The sequence below is a fragment of the Apus apus genome, chromosome 4 (assembly GCF_020740795.1).
Source record: "Apus apus isolate bApuApu2 chromosome 4, bApuApu2.pri.cur, whole genome shotgun sequence".
Classification (NCBI taxonomy): domain Eukaryota; kingdom Metazoa; phylum Chordata; class Aves; order Apodiformes; family Apodidae; genus Apus; species Apus apus.
This window is the reverse complement of record NC_067285.1, coordinates 25,898,970-25,924,141: the sequence shown is the minus strand read 5'-3', so window position 1 is coordinate 25,924,141 and position 25,172 is coordinate 25,898,970. Positions and strand designations below refer to the sequence as shown.

Here is a 25,172-nt window from a genome sequence, read left to right as displayed (position 1 = left end):
TAAAACTTGGAGTCTAAAATGCCAGATCCAGAAGAATTATTCAAGGAACACCTGTATCTTTATTCATTAATTAGATATTGAATACTGTATAAACAGATCCACTTGAAAGTGCCATCTCATAGAAGACTGAAATTACTCAAGTGTAATAGACTTACTCTATCCTTTATAACTTCAGGGTGATTTGTGAACTTCCAGGTATAAGCAAGTGTGAGTGAGTGGAATGCAGATGTGTTCATGAAAAAACAAATGCATTTCAGTTCTTCTCTCATAAATGCTGCTCATATGAACCTCTGCCTGTATCTTCAAATAGATAAGGCACTGGATCATCTTGACAGTCACCTGTCAAATAAGGCTAGGTGCATTTCTCCAAATGATCCTTCTCAAGCACATTTATTTTAAATTGAAATTTGTTTCTTTTTATTTATTTAAAATTGAGTTCAAGTAGGCATGGTTTCTATCATAGTGTGCTGAAGTTTGGAAATATGGCATTAACTTGCCTAAAACCTACAACTGTTTCAGCAAATACCTCCACTGAAAAACACTACCTGTGAATTAACAGGGGGAACAGAATGAGAAATAGTGAGAAAATCTTATCTTTCCATCCCTGTCAGCCAATAGATGTCAGCTGACTAGCTTCAAGAAGAACAAGATTAGTCCCCACAGTATTAACTCCCTTATGTGATTCAAATGCAGAGATGGTAAATACGCTGAGCTTGTACAGATATGTGGGATCAAGAAAGTGGAACCTGAACAGCCATCAACAGTGATATGAAAAAGGCAATTCTGAAACACTTTCATACTTGTGCAGTCTTGGGGACACACAGCCATATCTTTGCTCTCAATCACATCACAGATGCCATCTGGACAAGTCTTGATACTTGGGGTGCATGTGGAATAGTTGGTGGTGATGCCTGTGAACACAGGAACAGAGAGCTGAAAATACCACAAGGCTTTGAAGGACAGCTGATTGCATCTTAGTGCACACATTGATCCAACAATGACCAGGTCACTTTTATTTTTAAAATAAACACTTGTGAATATCTATAAATACCATCTGCTGAATTAACGGGCAAGACAACAGCTAAAAGCAACCGGCAGGAATCTGGTTTTCACTGTTTCCTGCATTGTGCATTTACAGCCCTTCGACCACGGCACTTGTGGTTACAGTGAGTATTAGTTGAAAAAGAGCTAGTTGCCCATTTTGAGTCTGAAGAGTGGCTTTCACAATTAAGGGTGTATCTACACAATTTCACAGATACTTGAATATTAACGTACAAGTAGCCAGAAAGAATTTGTGATACTCGTACAGTTTGAAGGGATAAAGCATCAACACAGAGGCGTTGTTCTGTAAGAGTCAAGAGTACTGTCACCCATCAGATCTGTGCTACAGACCACAGAAAAGAGAGACAGCAAAGTAACTGCATCTGTGCTCACTGTCAGCTGGGGCATGCCTGCTCAGAAGCTCATTGGCATGTTCCAAACCTAATTCACGATCACAGAGATTATCATCTTGCAAGCCCTAAGTAACTTGTTCCAGTTACATTGGTGCAAAACCAATTCAGTACCTTGCATTTTACGTATCATGTTCAACATCAAGAATGACCAATCCAACTTAACAGCATTTTCCTTCCTAGTGCATGTTTCATTTGGGTATTATGATTAATTTTTTTAGCCACAGCTTCATTGTAGTTAACAATACCCACTGTCCAGCCAGAATAAATCAGTTTTTATCTATGGGAGTAAAATGCTCAATTATGCCTAAACTGAAGCTTAATTTCATACAACAGAAAGGTACCTTTTCCACTCCCCTGTCTCCACTGGCATCTTCCTGTTAGCACTCCCAGGCCACCACACTCTTCGCATTCAGCGCGGTGCTTACTCACAGCACAAGAGTCAGGGCAGTCCTCCTGTGTTTTCAAAACTGTTGGAAGAGTGTTCGCTATCAGTTCAGGACGGGAGATAAATACACAAGCAAGTCAGCTCAAATCAGAGAGAAAACTATTCTTATGGGTAGATAGTAGGGAAAGAAATATGAAGAAAAGAGAGCAAGACTGCACACTGACTGACCCACTTATCTGTAAACTTAAATAACAATTAAAGAGGAGTCCAGGTGTTTTTCTTCTGTGAAATACAAGATAAAGGTGATGGCATAGCTATCTCTGCTTGATAGCACATTGTCAACGCCTGGAACTATAGAAATACACTGACATACTGGCAACAGAAAAATGGGGGGCATAATTACTTATAGCTTCATACGAAACTTTTAATTAAGGGAAAACAGTACTTGGACAAACGCAGTAGTAGCTCAAGGAACAACAGCTAGAAATGTGTGCTTGCAGACAGCACAAGGCTCTTGCAAAAAAAAAAAAAAAAAAATTCCACTGCAGGCTTTTTTTTCTTCTCATCTTTGGATGTGTTTAAAAGTCATCTAGATGTGGTGCTGGGAACATGGCTTAGTGCTGGGCTTGGCAGAGTAGGGTTAATGGTTGCACTCCATGATCTTAAAGGTCCTTTCCAACCTAACTAATTCTATGATTCTGTGATTCTCCCTCAAACCATTCACTGTTGCCACAGGATCTGTGATATGACACAAGAGAATGGAGGCAACTAACAGGTAGGATTGCAAGGCTCTCCACAAACTGCAATATGGTTTGGAGAGAAATTTATTACATTTCCAGTGTAATCCTCTTCTGCTGTGGCTGTTGTAGAGTATTTCTTATGTTCTGCCCTTACGAACTTTTCAGTAAAATGAAGTCAATGCAATGGCTACATGAATGTTAAGCAAAATTGTTTTTTAAAGTAGTAAAAATTGGAGAGAGGAGTGAGGAGAAAGATGATGGAAGAACTGTGCTTTGGCCAGATATTTGTGGTTTATATATATGTGTGTATATATATAATTTTTCTTCCACAGGGATATGTGAAATACAAAATAAAGGTCGCACAGACACACAAAACATTCTTCTAAATCAAATGTCATCATGACTATTAGGAACTGCATATGACACACCATTTTTCCGTGCATTAGTTCTTCAAACAAATATCTGCTACAGGCAGGTCTGAATCAGAACTCCATCTGCAACCTTTGTGATTTTGTAGCTCAGGCTCATGTTCATTGTTAATACCATGAGTTTATAGCTCACTCTAATAAGGCATCATCTAATAGCAGTAACACTTGTAAATCAAAAATAGTTTTAATTAACTCAGATACTTACAATTTCCTTCCAATACAACAGTAAGGAAGGTTTTGGTATGTTTCCTGCTTTGCTTGTCTGTAGCTTGAACAGTGTATTGTATTTCCCTGCAGTCAGGTCTGTGTAGCACAGAGGAATCATTGACATAAAGGCTTCCATATTTGTCTTCTCGGCCTTGAAGTATGTTGACTGCATAGCAGCTCACGTTGGGGGATAGTAACTTGTAGCTGATGTTCACACCACGGAATTTCATGCAGTTTTCGATGCAGATCTTTCCTATCTAGGCTCAAACACCAAGAAATAAATCACAGCAACAGAAACGAAACTACACATCTAAAATATTATATGCTTCCCAAAAACATGTGAAAGAAAACTAAGCATATTACATCTTGCAGTTCAGTGTTTATCTAGGGTTTTACAGACCTGCTGTTTTACTACCAATGCAGTCCTGGCATGCTTCACATGTCATTTTTTTGTCAGTAAAAATTAGAAGTAAAGCATTACCATTGTCTTCAGGCTAACAGTGACAATGCAAAAAACCTTGACTCAGACTCAGCCTACTGCTGCTGATGGTCAGCAGTGTTCAGTGAGAACAAGACCCTGTGATTTGGGAAACTCTGAATTCAATCCCTGCTCTGTTCCAGGCTGATCAGTGAGAAAAAAACTTTGGTTTTGCTTGAGAAAGCAAACAGCTTAGTGTGAACAAAGCAGAGACTCTTCAAGTAAGACAGAAATAGAAATTGCTAATACACAATTTTTGTTAAATTACAGACAAAAAGTTTCTGGACAGCAGAGTTCTCTGAAAGCCTTAAAAGGAGTAAGAACCTCATCGTTTCCCAATGGCAATTTAAAAAACATTTTTATCTAAAAATGAAAGTATGTTGTTTTGCCCTATTTAAACTTCTGCCTGCCAGAATATTTATGCTACAGTACTCTTCAGTCTACAACAATTTATCTAAGAAGTACAGGAATGTAAAGCCCCATCTCCTGTTCAGCTCCTACAGGAACTGATCCAAAGCTCACTTTGCTTTTTCCATTTACGGGAGTGGGATTCGGATCATATCCAGAGACATTGGCTTTCCTTGCAGGGGAAACCACAACGTGAAGGGTGGAGTGTTACTTAAGGGTACTTGGTGATGAATTCTTTTCAAATGCTGCAGTGATGATGTGTTTTCAAGTAAAACCACTGCTGGTAAAAGCAAATCTGTACATTTCAGTTTTAGTGTTCCCATTAAAGAATGTAAAAAAACTAAACAACCACCACACTTTTTTTTTTCACTAAGATTTCTTCCTATGAACCTGGGCTATTTAAAGTCCAAAGCTTGTGCAGTCCTGGAAGCATACTTTGTCATAGAATAGCCCCCCTTCGTCTAACTTATTCCCATTCACATCACTGACTGGTCACTTGGCACCAGCTGCTGGGGTTTTTTTGTTGTTGTTTTTTTTTTTGATAGCAGGATAACACACAAAGACTATTAGAGCAATCAGAAGCTAGGCCATTTCTTTCACACTGTCTCCTCTCTACTGCATGCTGGGACTGGCAGGAAGAAAAAGAAGTAAACAAAAGACTTCAACTATTCATAACTCTGTCTAGACACAAGGTCTAGACAGGTCCCTTCCAGAACCACGTCATCTCCAGCTTCAGAGCTGCGCTGCAACCGGCAGTGTTTTGCAACTGCTTAGGTGGTGTTTCTTTGAGGCAGCAGGAGAACATAATGATGTGCCACGGCATTAACCTTTACATAAAGAAGATTAAACTGTCCTTTCTGCTTACTCTATCATAACTGCTTTTTTGATTAACAGAAATTTCCTGCAAAGGGGATGGAGAAGACCTCACACATTTGGGGTCCCTGAAGAGCAACTTATCCTTAGAGTAACACATGGGCCAATTTTGCTTTCTCTATATAATCTGAAGGGAAGCTAAAAATGCGCCCCTCAAGAAGTTTCTACAAGAAAGATGGGCTTTCTCGTTTTGCCTTATTCCACTAGGTAAAGCCCAAGCTTGTAATTTTGCCCTGCACTGCAGGTTCTGGAGTCATCACAGCTCTTAGATGCCGCAGAGCAACAACATCATGAGAAGGAGGTAGAAACAGCCAGTTCCTCTTTCTCATGAGGATGATCAAAAAGGGCCTGGTAATCGCGTTTAACACCAACACACAAGGTGCATTTGGAAAGACACAAAATAGTTAACACAGAAATATCATTATCAGATATAGGAACAGAAAAATCCATCTTTTGAGCTCCAGACTTTAATAAAGTCTAGATAATGATAACTTTCCTCCTCACTGACTTCCAGGGACGTTTGGACATATAACCTCTCTAGAAATCTCAGCCAGTGTTATTCATCATTTGTCTTGGTAAATGTCAATAGAGCTTTAAGTCCTTTGGTAAGTTAAATGCCACTGGGCAAGCCTGTACCGTTAGGCCATGCTTCTGTTATTCAATTCATTTAGCTGCTCAAACAGACAAATGGCATCAGCCCAGCAGTTAATAATTTCTTCACGCTCTTGTGTTTTCCTTAGGGCAAAAGACAGTTCAGCCTTCATATTGATTTGGCCCAGTACTTTTCCTCACTGCTCTGGCACATCACAGCTAATTATGCAGACAACTTCAATAATGTGAAGTGCTGTGGACTAAGCTGCTTCCATTGACTTGTGCTCCAATCTGAGCACAATGTATATTCAAACAGAGCCTCAGAAGTAAGTGGATGAAACTGCTTTGAGACCGTCTCCAGAGCCAGGATGAGTTCTGCATTTTGCTGGTTATGAAACAGAACAAAATCTCTTTATGAATTTGTGTTTAGACAGCACGAAGAGAGATGTCTTTCCACAGACTTGGAGTCTCCCTTGCAAGATACAGTCTTCCCTGCTACTACTGCCACCCAGTGAAACTGCAGTTAGTGGGGAAGCACTATTGTTTCCAGAAACCCTAAAATTCCCATTCAGATGTTTGGCTGTCCTGACAACACACAAAACCAGCAGTTTTAAAAGTTAACTGGTTTGTTTATTTTTTTTAATTCTGCAACTAGAAAACTATATACTCCCAAAATTCAAACAAATGCTTTCAGACAATGTAGGGTAGGGTATGCACAGATATATAGGGTTTAATCAAATTTAATTGGGAATTCATTTGTTCATAGTGTTATTGTATGCATATACTTATATGTAAAATCTGTGTGTATATGGATACATATATATATATACAGACATGTGCACAGAGAGAAATCAATCAATAGATACTCATACACACTGAGCACTTGAGTTCCTACACTTTTTTAAATTACAGTCATGTTGTGCATACATACAGTTGGGGCCCATTTCTGGATGCTAAGTACTAGAACATGAGTATCTTACACACCTACTCTGTTATTTGTTTCAGAAAAAAACCACTGGTTTCACCCTAACTCCAAGGAAGAGTTTTTTACCCCACTGAGAACAAAGCTTTCACAATCTGGTGCTACAATAAACCCAAACCTAACATATAAAACACTGTGATCTGCCCAAAACGCATGGAATGTGCTCTTAAGTTTGTAATGGACTGCAAATTTACAAGTTGCAGCCACAAGGTTATCATAAAATGCTGTGAAGAAGAAGCTATTTGCAGGGAGCCCGCTCTGTGAGAATGCTTGGTATCTTCTTATTTAGGATATTAAGTGCAGACTCTGCGTAAAATGTTCCCTGACTAAGCAGTAGCATTGTTATTGGCCATGTAAGGCTGTTCAATACCCTGAAGAGCTATCAGGCCACAGAGTGTTCCATTTTCAGATTAAATATAAGAAAACACAATATATCTAACTTGCCTTTTTCTTTCTTTTTACAATTAGCCAGAGTCTTAAAAGATTAGTTAAACTGAATTCTTCCTTGGAAGTCTTCTAATGAATTGCTTTCCTCTGCAATTGGGATGATCATATTTTAGTATCAATCCTCCTCTCTGCTACAAATACAGCTGCTGTTTTAGAGCTTTATTTAGTTATCAGGTATACTTTCCAGCAGCTCTTCCAAAATGGCTCATCACTCTTGTTTTTAATACTCATTTTCATAACATTAATTGAATTTAACTTGTTCCTTATTAATGTATGTGCTCCATAGGAATTACATTGTAATTTTCACCTGATTAATGTCAACCTGCTAGAAAGTGTTTCTGGAAGACAAAATGGTAAGGTAGTGATTAAGCTAAAATGAGGTTTAAATCAGGAAACATTAATTACCAACTAGCCATTACCTAGAGAATAGTCATTCACATACTGGAATATACAGAGATGGGACAAGCTTCTTTTTCTGCTCTTGATATTTTTCTAGTTTTTTGTGCTTAAGCCACTCATGGCTGCAAGTCCATCTGTCTCCATTTCTCTCTATTAATACTTCCATGTGTAGCCTCTCTTCTCTATTGTGTGATGGGAGAGAAAGTGTCCAGTTTACCTGATCTCCACAGCATCCAGCAACAGTCCTGTTGATATCATATTTTTCATTGATTCTACTTAAACCAGGTATAACCAACACTTTAATGCATCTCGCCCCAGTGATCTACCTCCTAACCCGTCTCTAACAGAGAGGGAAAATATAACAACAACAGTTCTTACTTGTGCAAAGCGTTCAGCGTTTCTGTTCACTGTGAACTGGTAAGTTGTGTTGGGAAACTGAATGCTGACAGGGAGGATGGAGACATTGAAACGAAGCATCACTGATCTTTTTGGGCCATGAAATTCTGTGTCATTCACCAAAACATCCAATGGGAAGAACCGATGCTCTGTGACTGAAATACTTTTATTCAGTACCAGTTCTGCAAAGGAAAATATTAGTCTATTACTAACCCACATTATCTGCAAATGTGTATTTTGATACTGCAATCTCAACAAAATTATACATATGAAAGATATTGCTTACAGGAACAGGAGGCAAGTTAAACATGAAAATACGCTCCTATGGAGTTATGCTCTGAGTCATTAAAGATGTCTGGAGAGGTCCCTTTCCTTTCTACCTACCATGCTGAAAAGCCTTCAATCAGAACTTCTTGCTCATCAGTATACACAGTAATATCCCATATGCTCCCTATCTTAGGGATGCACCAACTCCATATTTTCAGTACACACTGAAAACTCAGCATTTGCTTACTGTGAAATTTCTCATCTTTCTTTGGCTCAATATTTACAAAATGCTTGGAAAAATTTGAAAGCTTATTGGTCAATTACTAACAAGCAACTTCTCTTTTATTTGAAGAAAGAGACCTTACTGTACTCATGTTGTGTTCCCCTCACTTGGCTGCCATTTGGGCTGAAGTGGATTTCATTGAAGATGTGCTCTACCCGAAATGTTTCACTTATCCAGGGATCATCAGTAATGATGGTGCCTGTGTACTTCCTTCTGCTGCTTTCAAGGGGATAAATAGGCGTCGTGTCTGCATCATAAACCGTTAGTGATGCGAGGACAGTTCCCTAGAAGGAAATCATAAATTACATTGCTGAATGACCTGAAGCCTTCTTCCTCTGATATGTGTTTGGAAGATTGAAACATTGGTCAAATAAAACAACTTTCACTCAATCCCACTTCCACTCAAATTCACTTTAAGCTTCAGGTTACCACCACCTCACACATATTTGGATCTGAGTTCGGAGCTTCAAAGATGGCAGTGAAAAGGGAATTGTCTTATCACAATTTGGGCCTGTGTCTAAATACAGTGCTAAACTTTTGGGGCAGGAAATGGGTGCACATGCAGAGCATGAGGTTTTAATTTTTTAAAATCAATGTTATTCTACAATACTATTAAAGAAATCAGGTAAGCAATGTGCACTTAAAAGACATGAAATACATTCAGGCACATGAAAATCATAACTTAAATGACAGAAATGGTCTGGGTTGTCTGACTTTCGCTTTCTCTGCTAGATTGCTGTTCTCTTTCTGGACACTGAAGCCACAAGGTCTTAAAGATTTTTATTAGCAATTTTTTTTGAAGTTTGTTTAGTTCATAGGAAGAACAGAAAGTTTCCAAACATAAAGCTTTTTATTCCACTGCAAAATGCCAGCAAAATTCACTATGTTCTGAGCAAGTTGGTCTAGTGGGAGGTGCGCCTTTCCATGCAGGGGGGTTGGAACTAGATGATCTTTAAGGTCCCTTCCAACCATAGCCATGCTGTGATTTGCAGGCATGTAATTTCAAAGAGAATGTTTCACTTTATGAATCATTTTTACAAGACTTTCACTTTCTACCATACAGAGCTAAATGAAACTCCCAAATCTCAATATTTTCAAAAGAACAAAGGATTATTTTATGCCCAGGCAAATATGATGCATTCATAGGTGTCAACACTTGTTGTAGTCAGGAGGTGGCAGCAAACTCCCAAAATCATTCTATTCCCTTCCAGAGTGAAATACGAACAAAATATACTTTGAGGGGAAATTTGACTACAAAAAACGACGTTGTTATGAAACAGAAATCCTATTACAAAACCCCACATCATTTAGGCCCTAAAATAAGTGTCTTCTCTATACCATTAACTTATGAAGGGTTGTTGCTCCAGTGGGAAGAGCCAAAGAGCCCACCTGTACACTCCACTGAAGCAAGGGGTGCACGTGTGCAGGCAGCACACTCAGACACCCAGAGAGGTTCAGGCCTCTCGCAAGATCACGTCGGGGCGTTAGGGAGTAGTGGGAGGGCACCGTTAAAGCAAGATCCTGGAACTCTCTCTTAACAGCCTGACACTGGAAACTTCAGCACCTTTGCAGATGAAATATGTGTCAGCAGAAGACCACAGCTTCTCCTTTCTCTTACTGGTACAACATCCTAATAAATGTTCTGAACATAGTTCTGATATCTTATCTACATTTGCCTAAATGGGAAGGACACACAGATACACTGCCTCTTAACAACGCTCAGTTTTAGTCACCTGAGGGAAGCAACTTTAACAACTACAAAGCAGAGCTCAGTGTGGGGAGTACAGCAATCCTGACCAGTCTCAGCAATGGTCCATCCTGATCTCAGGAACTGCTCAGGTTTCCTTACACGCATTTATATCCTGACTACTGTTAATTTGGGGTCTGAACACGATATAACTGATTGCAGGGAGGAATCCTACAAAATTAGCATCTTACAATCACAGCTCTGAAGAGCATGGTGTGGTCACGTGCCTTACGATGAGATCCCACCACCCAGAGCATGGCCTTTCCAAGTCATCATGCCTCCCACCAGTGTGCTTCTCCTTCAGGGACTAGATAAAGGAGAACCTTACCTCTTTCCTGTTGAACTCCACAACAGCATCTGCAGTATCCGTGCCATTGGGTAGGAAGGGAGGAGAATCATCTTCATCTAACACATTAACCAGGAAGGGCACCTCAACCTGCATCTCCCTGAAGCCCTCTCTGACAGTACATTTGGCAATCAGCTCGTATCTCTCCCTCTCTTCCCGATCCAAGCGCCGTGTCACACTCACGCTGGTGGTGTTCTCGTTGTACCAAAAGGGCAAACCTTCCGCTGAAAAACACAGCCACAGAATCAATAGGGACAATCCCCTCCCAATGCAGGACTCTGATAGTTTTTTTTCTTTAATACTGTTTTGCAACCAAGTAAATCCATTTGGACATCATCACTGCATGATAAAAGGCAGCCTCAAAAGTGCAACAGATGAAAGCTGGGGGGCTATATTAGGGCAGGCATAAAATAAAGAATTGATGGGAAGATCCTACAGCCTAGAAGCAGCACAATTTAAAGCTCAGGATATTCCAAATCTGTTCTCTGCTCTTAGCAGGTACAAACCTCTAAACCCAATCTTTTCCTTAGGGAAGGAGATAGTCCTCTTTCCCATCATCTCTGTATATCTCAAAGGCAAAACCTTCAGGCTCAGTTCATGTTTGCAAGCGAATTTCCTTTACAGGGACAGTTCAGATGATCTACTACATGAGAGATCTTAACAGTGCAGCTGTTTATTGCTGGTACACGAATGGTTCAGTTCCAGTTTTACCTGCCAGCAGTTGGTAGGAAATGCTGAGATTCTGACACAGATGATGAACTGAGGGCAACTGGAGCTGATGAAATGTGCCAGGTGGCTTATTCTCTTTGATGTGAAAGGAGAGATCCATTTCTGTGAAGCAAAGCTGCCTTGCTGTCAGGGAGCTGCAAGCTGGTGCAGTAGCATTGATCAAGGAGAGCAAAACCGTGGTGCGTGTAGCAGAGTCGCATTCCTTCTCTTGGAAAGGGTGGGATGAAAGGAAGACATACAGCATCACCTTTGATAATGGCATCCAGTTTCCTACAGCTTCAGAAAAAAAACACACCAGAAGATATCTTTTACAGAAGACAAGCCAATGTTTCTTTTACCCGTTTTGTGCTCTAGTCCATTATTCCACGAAACAAACACGTGATCTTAATAACTCGAGTAAGCCAAAAAATATAGGTATTACCACCACCTTTACACTGTAGAACCACACAGAACAATATCAAATTTGTTCTGTCTGTAAGGCACTAACATAAAACAGGCCACTATTAGTAATCAGCTTTGTGATAGGGCTGGGTTTTGGAAGAACTAGAATGAGGTGACAGCGGGGAAAAAGTGTGCAAAATGGCAACAAATATTCAGGACAGACCCACAAAAAGTACAAACTGTAATATAAGTCACAGCATTCTGATAGTTTATACCAGTGGAATTATATAGGCTGAATTATTTACATGTAGAGTATAAATTGCTTTATCATTTCAAAATATAAAGAGTTGCTCAAAAGATAATAGAGAAGTTAAAATCAACCTGTGGCATCTAATACAGCCTCAAGCCTTAATTATTTTTATCAACTTAGCTTGGCTACAGACAGAATGATAGCATTTCTGTAATAGATCTAATTGACTTTAAAAAGATGCTCTAGGTCACTTTGATCCACATGAACAAAACAAGACTCCCAAGTTCTGGACAGCTATTTGTAACTAACGAAGGAAGAACAAGAACAGCTATCTGATATTCATGAACACGGAGTACCAAAAATGCAAAAAAAAAAAGGGTGAGATAACAAGGACTTACACTTAAAAAATAAAGCAGTAAGTGTCTGAAGTTGAACATTTAAACATCAAGGCACCCAAGTCAAAGGGTAGTGTTGATACATGGCTCTTGCAAACTCAAGACAGTTACTGCAGACTCTCCAACAGCAGAATTTCTGCAACTGATCTCAGCAGTATGCCATTAACTCCTCACCCATTTCCTCCTCCATCACCTAATGATACCTAATTTCCTCATAGATCAAAATCACCAAAACCAATTTACTGCTAGAGCATAAAAGAAGGGGAAAAACTGAGATAATTCATTTCTGTAGTTCAATAGTAAGCTTCTCCAACAGAGCCAAACCCCAAGAGAGGGAGAGAAGCACACTTAATTATTTATTCCAAGAGCTGTTTGGTGTTACATGCAAATGTACCTTGCGAATCCATGTTACTGGGGTTCAAGGACAGTTTATATGAGAGCCTGAACTCATGTAAATGCATTGGTCTGGGCACTAAGCGCCCAGTATGAACACAGCAGAACTGGCTTTGTTTGCATCAAGAGATGAACAAACTGCAAATCTCACTGTAAAGCTTTGAGCTATGCAGCTGTGAAATGGAGAAAAAAACATCTCAAACCATTCGACTTTCCCGCTGTATTTGAGCCCACAGCGTGAGCAACTGGATCTGTCCCAGGTCAGACTGCTTTGGCATTTGGTTACCTGCATTTGCTGTGGGTTTTGTTGGGTCTGGTTCCTCATTTTAAAAAAGGCAGATGTGTTTTCCCAAATTTGATGCTCATATACTGATGGATAAAATTCAGTTTAATGTACTTGCTTTAACAACAGCCACTTCAACAAGAAAAGCTAGTGTTCTCATACTTACACAGCATGTTAAAGTCTTCTCTATCCAGGCTTTTGCTGAGGTAGAGAAGTCCTGTTTTTTCTCTGATTTGAAACCAGTGATTTTCATTGGATCTTGCTCGAGAAATTACAAGATTCTGGCAGAGATGGAAGTGGGTCTCTTCCCCATGTGAATCCTTCAAGGCATGGATGCGCAGGAGCGGTGTGCCTGCTGGCTGATCAATGTAGACATTCTCCAAGTACTCTTTCCTGGGGAAGTAGAGACCAAAGGCAGCTGCAAAGCAAGGCACACAAGAGGAGAGGTGCTCCCAGTTAGATGATTTTTGCACTGGCATTTTCTTAAGAGATACATTTCCAAAGAACCAAAGGCTTCATTCTCTAAGGATTCAAGAAACATGAAAAAATATGTGGAAAAAGGCAGATCCTCATCTGGTATAAATAAATAAAATTTTACTGCACGTGAGTCAGGGACATAGCCACCAAGAGTTTGGCCTGTGTTTTATGTTCAAGTTAAAAAACCATCTGTTTTTTGAAAGCAAAACTACTTTGCTGTAAACATGGCCTAGTTTAAGCAGAACACTTAACGAAGCTCTGCTTGCCAGGTTTTACCTAAGTTCATATCTAGAGCTTTCAGCTGTAATTCCATTATCTCACAGATTATATTCAAAAAAGGAAAAAACCTTTGATGACAGCACACACGTTAAAAGCTTAAACAACCTGTTGTGAGGAAACACCAAAATATATCAATGCCTCATGCTTCTCCTCAGATTACACAAAACCTCTCTTACATGGGAGCACTTCTGTGGCTCCCTTCCTTTGTCACCAGGCCAGCATGTTATGTTTGATATAGAAAATGGGAGTTATTGAAATAAAACTGATACAAATGTATTATAACTATTTTAAATACGACAGATGGGAAAGCTGAGAACTGACTTGCCTGCAGTGGGGAGGGAAACACACTTTTTAATACCATGGCTGTGACTGATGCATTGTTCCCCAATTGTTTTTCCATCTCTGATATTGCAGACATCTACCTTTACTAGGGCTCAACTGCCCCTTGATGCCTTCAGCTGATCCCATCTTACCAGGTCACTTTGCAATGGCCTGTCTACCCCTTTCTAGCTTCTGTTCCAGTTCTACTGTTTGCAAACATGACCACAGTGGAAAGCCTACTAAGCAAGGAAGGTACAAGTTGAGCTCCCTGCACTCAGGCACACTGAAATACCCCAAGTGTCACTCTTGTACTTCACCTGCACTGACAGTCAGTACTTGCCCCTGCACAAGAGAATACTTGCAGACTGCAGAATTCTGCATTATATTATTTGATTTGATAAGGAGTAAGACATATAAAAGGCTCTCACATCTGCTGAACAAATGAAAATAATAATTTCCATATGTTACTAATTGAAGAGTATTTTAGCTTAAATCAAGCCAGATAAACTGGAAAAATTGGCAACACAGCAGTAAAATAAGGCATGTAAAGCCAAAATGTCTTCAACATAGCATCAAGCTACAGCAAGTATTTATTTTTCTGTTATTATTGGATCCATACACTGTTCTACTGAATTGAGAGGATCACTAACAAACTGTAAACAAGAGACCTCTAATTTCATTTGGAAATGCCACAGAAACCACTGTACCTTACAATGTTTCATGACATTATCAGTCATGAGATTTTCAGAGGACCATTATTTTTTCTACATATACTTTGCAATGCACGAATAAAGTGGTAAAGTAATACAGCAGGTCAATTTGCTCCAAAGTAATTAATTCAAAGGGAAGCCAACAATAGTATTTCTGAGTTTTAGAAAAGCATTAACTCCTGATGTCCACTGTTTCACGAGAAAACTATTCTGATTCTGGTGCTATCACCACCTTTTTTAAGTTAGACTCCTGAACATTCGTAATAAATTTTTGCCATCCCTCTACCTTTTTTTGAAGTGCAGGAAAACCTGCTGAATAGGCAGTGCTAGAAGCCCAAACAAGACGGTTCATTAACAAGAGGGATTAAGTGACATCCAAATAACAAGCCCAATCTCAGTGCAAGCAAACAGATTTCCTGTATTTTATACAAAATAGTGATTCTAGAATTATGAAAACTTCTGCATGAAAATATGAACACTGAAAATTCATTGCCTAAGACCACAAAATTACTTTAAACCCACTCATGCATACAAATGAGGCTTATGCAACATTAGCCACAGGACAGAGCAACATTTACTTCCTTATCTCTAAGAGGGGGTGAACACTTCTGATGCAAGTGATGCTGTGTATTCACCATCAGAAACACAGCACTTGGAGCAAGAACATGAAGTCTTCTCCAGTAAAAGGAGCATATAGAAAGTAGAGTATATGCAAACAGTATGGATGTGTAAAGTGGGAAATAGGAAGAGGGAAATTTGGTATTTTGAATTGCAATTACTTCTATCCTTGTCCTAAACAGGTGTTTTAATCTTGCTATGCCCACACTGCTAATATGTATGTAGTCATGTTTAATAAAGCATATGAATAATTATGACAGATATTGCCACTCAAATGTCTGAAACTTTAAGTGCAACTACACCTCAGCAGAGGTCAGCATCCTGACTGCTCTGCATTTGAAAGAAAATGTTGGTATTTATGCTGCAGACTCTGAAATTCTTTGGCAGTGGTTCACAGAAGCACTCTTCTCCATCCTCAGAAAAAAGGGGAAAAAAATCCTGTAATACAAAAATTTGTTGGTAGAAAACAGAAATGCAAAATAATGCTTTGTATTTTGAAAAGAGAGGAGGATTCCTCCATAAAACAATTTAGAATTTGCATCACTAATTAACCAGAAATGTCTTCCTAATTATAAAAGATACTGTAAGAAATTATGAAAAGCTGTTGTAATAAATTTAAGTAGAAGTATAACCTCTTTCTCCCTGTTTCAAACCTAAAAGCTGATTAAACTCAATTCTGCCCATCAAAAATGCTCTATATTAAGAACAGCACCTAAGGATAGCTTTAAGTGATACCGACATAATTCTGTGTTTTACTTAGAAAACAAGCGTTTCAAGTGAAAAGAGTTTACAACACTGTAGAAACTTAGATGGCAAAACAATTTAAAAAAATAAATAAACTTAGCCATGTAAGTAAACGCTGCTGATTTTGAAATTACTGTGTTTTCATAAAGTGGTTTGTGTTGCTATTAAAATCCCTTTCAAGCACTGAAAGAGATGAGAGGTACGTAACAGACTGCCCAGGTCACAACCACACTCCGCATATAAATCTTTGGATGCTGATTTTGAAGGAGACCTTTGAAGTGGAAACACAGCACTCACTTCTCTGAGCTGTGTTCATTCCTTTAAGCCCTAGTAAGTTAAAACCAGATTCAATAAACTTGCCATCTGGCAAGTATGCTGCTGGAGGAAGAGGTTCTAATCCTGGCCACAGTTCCTTGTATCCTTGGAAAAAAAATAATCAATTTCTAAGGACTTGTGCAAGCTTCCTGTGGAAGCCAGATGGACTTTTTATTGAATCTGCAGTTTAAATAAAGAGGAATTGGGATGGTTACCCTCAAAACTGATGGCTAAAGTACTTTTGCTTAGGAATTAAAAGTAGAGAAACATTTTGCATTGCAACCTTGAAATACAGCATGAGAAGGTTGTGTTCCCTAACATACGTGAGAAACATGGCAGACAGGGAGAGTGTTGTTGAAATATTTTGCAGTCTCTGATTATTTTTTTTAGAAGACTCTTCAGTTCTCCCATATTCTACAATCAGTGCATAAAACACAGCAACCTCTGATGAATGAACAATATTACTTGATAATAGCATATCAGTAACATACAGAAAAGAAAAGTGATCACGTTTAAGCAGACCTAATGCTACTGACTAATAGCTCCTACAGGAAATAGATACAGTTATGACAGCAGTTTTCCAGCTCAGGAAAGGAAATCAGATAAAATGAGCACAGAGAAATGAGATTATATATACTTTGAAGCCGTCGTGATTGCCTTTTGAAGTAAGGCAATTTCTTATGTGGCTTTTCTCAGCCATGAATGATTAGGTAAATAATGTCTTTTTTGATACAAATTTTTTTTTTTTGTACAAAATTTTATGTAGAAAACCTCATGTTTCTAGAGCTTTTTATGCTTGCCACTGTAGTCTTGAGTAGTATTGGTGGATTTACTCTTGATGAGAACTGTTAACTTGACTGCAACATCATTATACTCTTACAATCAACCACAATGACAAAAACCATAATTTAACTTTTAACTTAAAATGAAGTGACATGAAATTTTATGTTAGTGTAGAGGAAAACTGCACTGTAAGACATTCTCCTGAACAACATTTGTAACCATCTTTCTAGGTACAATTGCAGACTCTGGAAAAACCTGTTTTGAGGTGAACTATCCCCCAGATTTGCTCTGAAAAAGGACACACTTAGATAACCAGAAAACCGTATTATCTCTATGTGGATGACTTGCAGAGTCTCAAAGCATGCTGGAGATGATGAAAGAGAGGAAAATCAGCACAAGGCAGGGTCACTGGTCAGGAGCATCTGGTTGCCCTGGTCCACAAGACAAGATACCCATTCCCAACATCCTCTTCTGAAGAGAAGCTGGTGCCAGTTGCAGCAGCTGCTGAACTGCCAGTTAGTAGAACAGAGCAGCTAGCTTGCTCTTGAACCTGGCGCTGGGAACTTCAGAGTGAAACCCACATAACTGCTGAAAGCACTGCACTGTTCAAATTCAAGGCTCTCCACTTACCCAAACCATTTGCCTCAACCTAAGTAAGCAGGTGCTTATGTAGCTCATAGTAAAAATTGAAGGCTTAAATGACCACTGCTTTGTTTAAGTTACACGATGTATTTGAATAAAAGGCTCGCTCTTGATTTAAAGACTTGAAATGACTGAAATCTCAAACTTTCTCTGAAGTTTTCTCTTTCCTCTAAAGTAATTTTGGGTTTCATTACTCATGTAATCTGAAAATTGTCTCTCTAGCCTGAGTGTTTGCTACCTTCCACCTACTTTTCACCAGTTCTGCTTACAAGTTACACTTTTTTCAATTAGATTAAAATCTTCATGGATCTCACGGTGCCTGCTGAGTTAACATGCATTTAAAAACTCAAAAACTGGTTAGTGTTTATAAGACAAGATAAGAAAAAAGCATGAGCAAAAAATGGAAATGGAATGAGGGCTGTTCTTCATTCAGAAAGTAATACACACCTATTTAACCCACATCTGACAAAATTTACTCAGAGCTTCTTGGCACTTTGGAAGACAAGACAACAACTGAGAATGGAACAGCCCTCCTGCAACCAAAATCCTTAATCAGAAATTCACATGCATCTCCAAGAGAAGGGGTATGGTTTTAATGCAATCACAGAATCTTAGGGGTTGGAAGGGACCTCAAAGGATGATCTAGTACAACCCCCCTGCCAGAGCAGGATCACCTAGAGCACATCACACAGGAACGCATCCAGGCGGCTTTTGAATGTCTCCAGAAAAAGAGACTCCAGAACCTCTTTGGGCAGCCTGTTCCAGTGTTCAGTTGCTTCCATAAGTATAACAGTTTATAGTCTACTGCCACAACCATATTCATACTACAGGCTGTTTATCCCTTTTTCTTTCCCATTCTGGATTCCATTTCACTGGCATCAACAATGCTATTCACATTACAGAGCTTAGTTAGATGACTACCATGGTTATACCAAGAATTTCTTGCAAGTGGACCAACCTGCATCCTCCTCTAATCCTCCTGTCCACCTGGACCCCCAGGTCCGTTTCTCCTACACTGCTCTCCAGCAGGTCAGCCCCCAACCTGTACTGGTCCATGGAGTTGTTCTTCCCCAGATGCAAGACTCTACACTTGCCCTTGTTGAATTTCATCAAGTTTCTCCCTGCCCAACTCTCCAGGTCTCACTGAATGGCAGCACAGCCTTCTGGTGTCTCAGCCACTCCTCCCAGTTTAGTGTCATCAGCAAACTTGCTGAGGGCACACTCTGTTCCCTCATCCAGGTTGTTCGTGAAAATATTGAATAGTACTGGTCCCAGTACTGACCCCTGAGGGACTCCACTAGTCACAGACCTCCAAATAGTTTCTGTCCCACTGACCACAACTCTCTGACTTCTTCCTTTCAAACAGTTCGTGATTCACCTCACTACCTGATCATCGAGACCACACTTCCCCACTTGATGAGGATGCTGTGGGAGAGTGTAAAATGCTTTACTAAAATCAAGATAAACCACATCTACCATCCTGTCATCATCTATCCACCTAGTTACTTCCTCATAGAACGCTATAAAGTTGGTCAAACATGACCTCCCCTTGGTAAAACCATGTTGACTGCTCTTAATGACCTCCCCATCCTTGTTATGCCTAGAGATAGTGCCAAGAACAAGTTGTTCCATCACCTTTCCAGGGATGGAGGTGAGGCTGACTGGTCTATAGTTACCCGGGTCCTCCTTCTTGCCCTTCTTGTTGACTGGAGTGACATTTGCTGTCCTCCAGTCCTTAGGCACCTCTCCTGTTGCCCACGACTTACCAAAGATGATGGAGACTGGCCTAGCAATGACCTCTGCCAGTTCCCTCAGCACCCACAGGTTCATTCCATCCAGACCCATTAATTTATGGACGTCTGGATTTCTTAACTGATCCCTAACCCAATCCTTATCTACCAAAGCAAACTCCTCCCTCATCCTGACTTCTTCTGGGGCTTTAGGGATCTGGTGCTCCTGGGGAGAGTCTGCAGCAGTGAAGACAGAGGCAAAGAAGGCATTCAGTACCTCTGCCTTCTTTATATCCTCTGTCACCAGGGCACCCACCTCATTCAGCAGTGGGCCTATATTGCCCCTAGTGTTAGTTCTGTCTGCAGTGTATTTGAAGAAGCCCTTTCTGTTGTCTCCTGGCTCCCTTACTTGATTTCCTACCCATTGGGATGCTCTAATCCTGAGCTTGCAAGAAGTGGTCCTTGAATGTTGACCAACTATCTTGAGCCCCTTTACCATCTAGTACCCTGTCCCATGGGACTTCTCTTAATAATTTATTGAAGAGGCCAAAGTTGGGCATGCAGAAGTCCAGGGTTCTGGTCCTGCTAGGTATTCTGTTCCTCCCACACACAGGATCCTGCACTCCACCACCTCGTGATCACTGCAGCCAAGTGCCATTGACCGTCACCGCTTCAACCAGACCCTCCTTGTTGGTGAGCACAAGGTCCAGCAGCTCTCCTCTCCTACTTTGTTTGTCCACCATTTGTATCAAGAAGTTATCATTGATGCATTGGAGGAACCTCCTAGCCTGTGAATGGCTGGCTGTGTAGGCCTTCCAGCAAATATCTGGGTAGTTAAAATACCCAAGGAGGACTAAGGCCTGTAGTTGCGAGGCTGCTTTCAGCTGCCTGTAGAAAGCCTCATCAACTCCCTCGTCCTGATCAGGAGGCCTGTAATAGATCCCCACAACTGTATCACCCATGCCAGCCTGCCCCTTAATTCGTACCCACAGACTTGCCACATGCTCCTCATTAGCCCCTGGACAGAGCTCAATACATTCTAGTTGCTCTCTCACATAAAGAGCAACTCCACCGCCTCGCTTCGCTGACCTGTCTTTCCTAAAAAGGACATAGCCATCCATGGCCACATTCCAGTCATGTGAGCTGTCCCACCATGTCTCTGTTATTGCTACCAGACCATAACCCTTAGACTGCACACAGACTTCTAACTCCTCCTGTTTATTCCCCACACTGCGTGCATTGGTGTATGATAGCCCTGTCGTTGTAACATACAGGACTTAATGATAAAACAGATGAACATGGGAGTCTGCTGTTACTAATCCCCCATTCGTTGCACAATATCAGATTTCAACAAGCAATTATCTGACAAGTTTAGTTTTGTGTTCCTGAAATAATTATCTTTACTTTTTGTTGATTAGCCATTATGTTCCATTACTATTATTAATGTGCCCAATGTTTGATTCATCAGAGAACAGAGGCAGCAAAGCACTTGTATATTTTAAGTTAAAGGACTTGTCCACTTAATGTTTTCCTAGCCTGTACAGAATTAAGAAATAAATTCACCCTCATAAAGCAAAATGTCAGTAATTTAGAAAAAACACTGTCACTTAATAGAAAAGTAGCATGAAACAGCACAGCTGGAAACAAGGCTATGTGGACTGAATACCCTGCAAGCCATTCAAGTGAATATCCACTGTTTAACACAGGTTGCATCCCATAAAAACAAAAAATATTTTGCCGGCATTTAGAGAAATGTTGCTTCAGTCACAAACAGTTTAACAGAGAGAACAATTTCCACATGATGTGCAGGGAATCACTCCAACCTTTCCTTCTGTTCAGCAGCAGGATTTTAAATGAATCATAGAATCATCATAGAATGCCAGGTTGGAAGGGATCTCCAGGATCATCTGCTCCAACCGTTTTAGGTAATACTATAGTTTATATGAGCTGGCTCTGTACCCTGTGAAGCTGAGACTTCAAACTATCCAATGTGGGGGAATCTACCATTTCCCTTGGAGACTAGTCCAATGTTTGATTGTCTGACAAAGAACTCAGCAAAATTCATCATCACCCTGGGACTCATTTAAAGGGTAATCACAGACAAAGAATTATCTCCATTCACCAGAGATAACCACTCAAAGAATTAATATTCACCAGGGCAAAACATAAACATGGTTTAAACAAAGCACCCTGAAAAGCTATTCGAACATCTCCAGAAGGACCTCATGTACAAGGAACAGTTCAGGAGCTCATCTCCTGCCTACAGCTCACAGCAGAGCGTGAGACAAGTTTCCTTTTTTTAATCCAAGGTGAGAGTTTCAGTGTCAGAACCCGCACGCTGGGGAAGAGCTGGTGCCACCCAGCACCGCCTCTCCCTGAGATCCTCGGCTGAGCAGGTGGTCATTGGCACAGCCTGTGCCAGACAGAGACACAGCATCAGTGGTGGAGGAACCCTAGGTCCACTGTGCTCCTCTCCACTGGCCTGCTTAGCCAGGCAGCAGGGCAGGTCACCCCCCCCAAACCACCCCAGGCCTACTGTCTCCACTGGGGGCAGAAGTCTAATAGTTTTACTTGTGCTAGAAGCAATTTCTCCTGGTATTGTATAAAAAAATCCAGCCAAATTTGGCCATAAGCTCGTTGAGGTTAGGCTGCATTAGTGCCTGAGGTAAAAGTGTGTCATAGAGTCACTAGAACAATGATCAATAGAAGAACTGACATGCACTTAATTAACTAGCATGCCATTAATGTGGCTCAGCAGCATGACGTTATTTAATTTTAGGTGTGTTATTTTTAAGCTGATCATTACAGAAATCCTAACAGATGTGATAGGAAACAGAGAACATAAGATTCTGTATTAAAGTGAAAATGAAATTAATTCTTTTCTTATTAAGCTGCTCGCCTGGACCCCAAGTTAGAGTGGATTGGGGGAAGATCACTGCAGAGCTTCATACCAGAATTTCCTGCGAGTATGATCAAACTTTATGGAGCTGGGTAACTGCTAAGTTTCACCTGATGTGTATATTTAAATATAGCACAATTGTTAGAGAGTGATAGAATGAATTTCAATAGCAGCAGTATCAGTGGAATACATGTGTTTTACAGAATCTGATACTTCCAGAGGAAATAGGTCCTTACAAAGTGATGGTAAACAGAAACAACACTTAACAAGAATATATTCCAGACCTGTTAAGCTGGTCTGCTTTCAGTTAATTGCCTTTCTTGTCATTTTCCTTGCCAGATTCCCAAGCTCATATTGAAAACAGCCTTGAATTTTAGACTGAAAACACGCGAATTATGTAGATACAAATATTCAATAAAAGAGCTCAGTTTACTACCTTGATTAACCTGCTAGTGAGGAAAATGAGAATGAATTCCACAAAATATTAATAAAATTGACCTGGCAAAGCCAAAAGATGAATCATACAATAAGAAAGTTTCCTTCCTGTATCAGGCATTTTGAACATAAGTTTTTAAAAACTCAGGATCAAAGACAGATCCTAAATTTGTCAGAAAGAAAATATTTCACTTGGATTTGTGAGAACTGTCAAGTTTTTTATTTTTGTCTCAATTCAGGAATGGAATATGTGTGCAGCATGGTATCTACCAGAGAATGGGACAATGCTTTCACTAAAGGTCTACTTAATAGATGCTCAGTTCAGAGTTCAAATGTGTGCCTACACTTTCCTCTCAGAGCCTGCACTTCTAGTTAAGTTTTAGAAACTCACTTTCGAACACCTGTAAGTGGAAAAAAAGGTGAGAAACTTCCTTTCTCTTGCCTTCTTACAGTTCATTTGTGTGGGTTTTTTTTTAGTTTAGCAAGAAGGCAGGGTTTTGAAGGTTCATTGTTCTAAATAGCAATGTTACTAAAATTAAAGCATTCCTCATAGAAACTAACACGCATGGAAAGCTCCTGTACGAGACAGCAAATTCTTCAGATCCTGATTCTGTCACTCCTCCTTGTTTGCGTGATTAACTACTCCTTCATTTTTAAAGTACAGCCTTATTGCTTGAGAATAACTGGGTATAATTTTGTTCTGTGTGAGTGCAGAGCTGAAATCTAAGAGAAGGAAACATTATTGTATTGCAGCACAAATTACATTAATAGATGTTTAACAGAATTTATTTACCTCTGGGTCAAACAGAGTGCCTCCAAGTGAAGATGGCAGTGTTTCTTTTTTACACCACTCAAATGCAGCTCTGTACAGACACGATTTATCACCTTCCATTTTTCTGTATTTCCAGTGACCTCTCTATTTTGTTTTGACAACTAACCCTGCGTTTACAAGCATCAGAGAAACCATCATGCAAGGACAGACCATGCTAAAAACTGCAAAGCTTGAGGCTTTGTTTAGGCTTGCTTACAGTAGTTGACAAGTGAAAAATCTTCACTTAAAACCTGTGAAGGTAGAGAGAGTGTGTGCATGTGTTCAAACTTGCAAAGGTATCCAGATTAAAACAAGATTAAAAAAAATTTAAAACAATCAATCAGATTATGAATTCATCAAGATATACACGCATACATACACAGAGCTCTCTTTTCAGCCAGTTCTCTTCACACAGGTCAGCTAGAACAAGCACCAGGACTACCTGGAGCTGACTGACTGTGTAGACAGAAGCAAAAGGAAACAGTTACACTACAATGTCTGTAGGTAAGAGGCTCAACAGTCATCAACATAAAAGAAATATCGGTCCACAAATCCATAAGGTCAAGATGTTATTTCTTTTATTACCTGATCCTGTAGTAGCATTTATAGAAGGGTCTAACAATTACACAAACAGTAACAGAAACAGGATTAACTACGAGTTCAAATTGTGTCTCTGCCCATTCATAAACTATGTAGACTTGTCCAACTTTAATATTGAAGGTTAGTTAGAAATATTTTAAACAATTATTTTTCATTTTTGCATGAGATCATGCAAAATAGTCACACTTTTGTAACCAAACAACACCTGCTTCAGTGTGAATCTGCCTGAAAGTAACACTAATAAAATACATTTATTTTAAAAAGCAGTAGCTCAGTCTTTGGAGATAGACAATGATTTCAGCAGTTTCAGCATCAGAAACCAGGAAACCTCTCTGAAGAGATTGCTGTAAGTTCTTCCCTACCACTGGAAACATCTTGTACAATCCCATGTACCATTTTAATTCTTTCTTTAAAGATAACTTGCAATAATAATGGTTCATAACATGTATTCTCTTGACATAATTCTGCCCCAGCATGAACTGGATAGGTCTAAGAACTAACCTAGCACTGCTGAAGACAAACAAATAAGACATTCAAGTAATCAAAGGTCCATTTTAAATGGTCCTCTCTTCTCTGCATTACATAGTGTTGTGAGCCGATGCTGACACAGTGGCTTATGTGGGGAAGAAGAACCGTTTCCCACACATAGGTTTGTAAAAAGGGACTGAGATTCTCAAGAAGAAAAGCAAAGCTGAGAGTAAGTGGTGCAATACTATCTATATAATGGCTCTGCTGCAGACAGGCTATGCAATCACTAGGTCAGCCTTCATTTTTAGTTATTATGCTTTTGTTAGTTTCAGTGAGCCCCAACAACCCAACACATTCAAGGCTCAGTCATGTTGTGCATGCTGCCAGCAAGCGACCTACTCTGTACTATACAAGAAGAGATGCTAATACAAGAAGGTTGATTCAGTCTGCTAGTTTATTTCTAGTATTTAAAATAAAG

General features: G+C 39.8%; 1 protein-coding gene across 1 annotated transcript in view; it reads right to left on the bottom strand.

Moving 5' to 3' along the window:
- RET (ret proto-oncogene) overlaps positions 1-25,172 on the bottom strand; it is an 83,268-nt gene that overhangs the window by 23,552 nt on the left and 34,544 nt on the right. Inside the window, exons 2-9 of the mRNA XM_051618717.1 lie at positions 13,029-13,280; positions 11,143-11,436; positions 10,414-10,655; positions 8,421-8,622; positions 7,771-7,970; positions 3,213-3,471; positions 1,796-1,921; positions 801-911 (exon numbers count right to left, since the gene is read on the bottom strand). Coding sequence (XP_051474677.1) covers positions 801-911; positions 1,796-1,921; positions 3,213-3,471; positions 7,771-7,970; positions 8,421-8,622; positions 10,414-10,655; positions 11,143-11,436; positions 13,029-13,280 — 1,686 coding nt within the window. The remainder of the gene's footprint in view (positions 1-800; positions 912-1,795; positions 1,922-3,212; positions 3,472-7,770; positions 7,971-8,420; positions 8,623-10,413; positions 10,656-11,142; positions 11,437-13,028; positions 13,281-25,172) is intronic.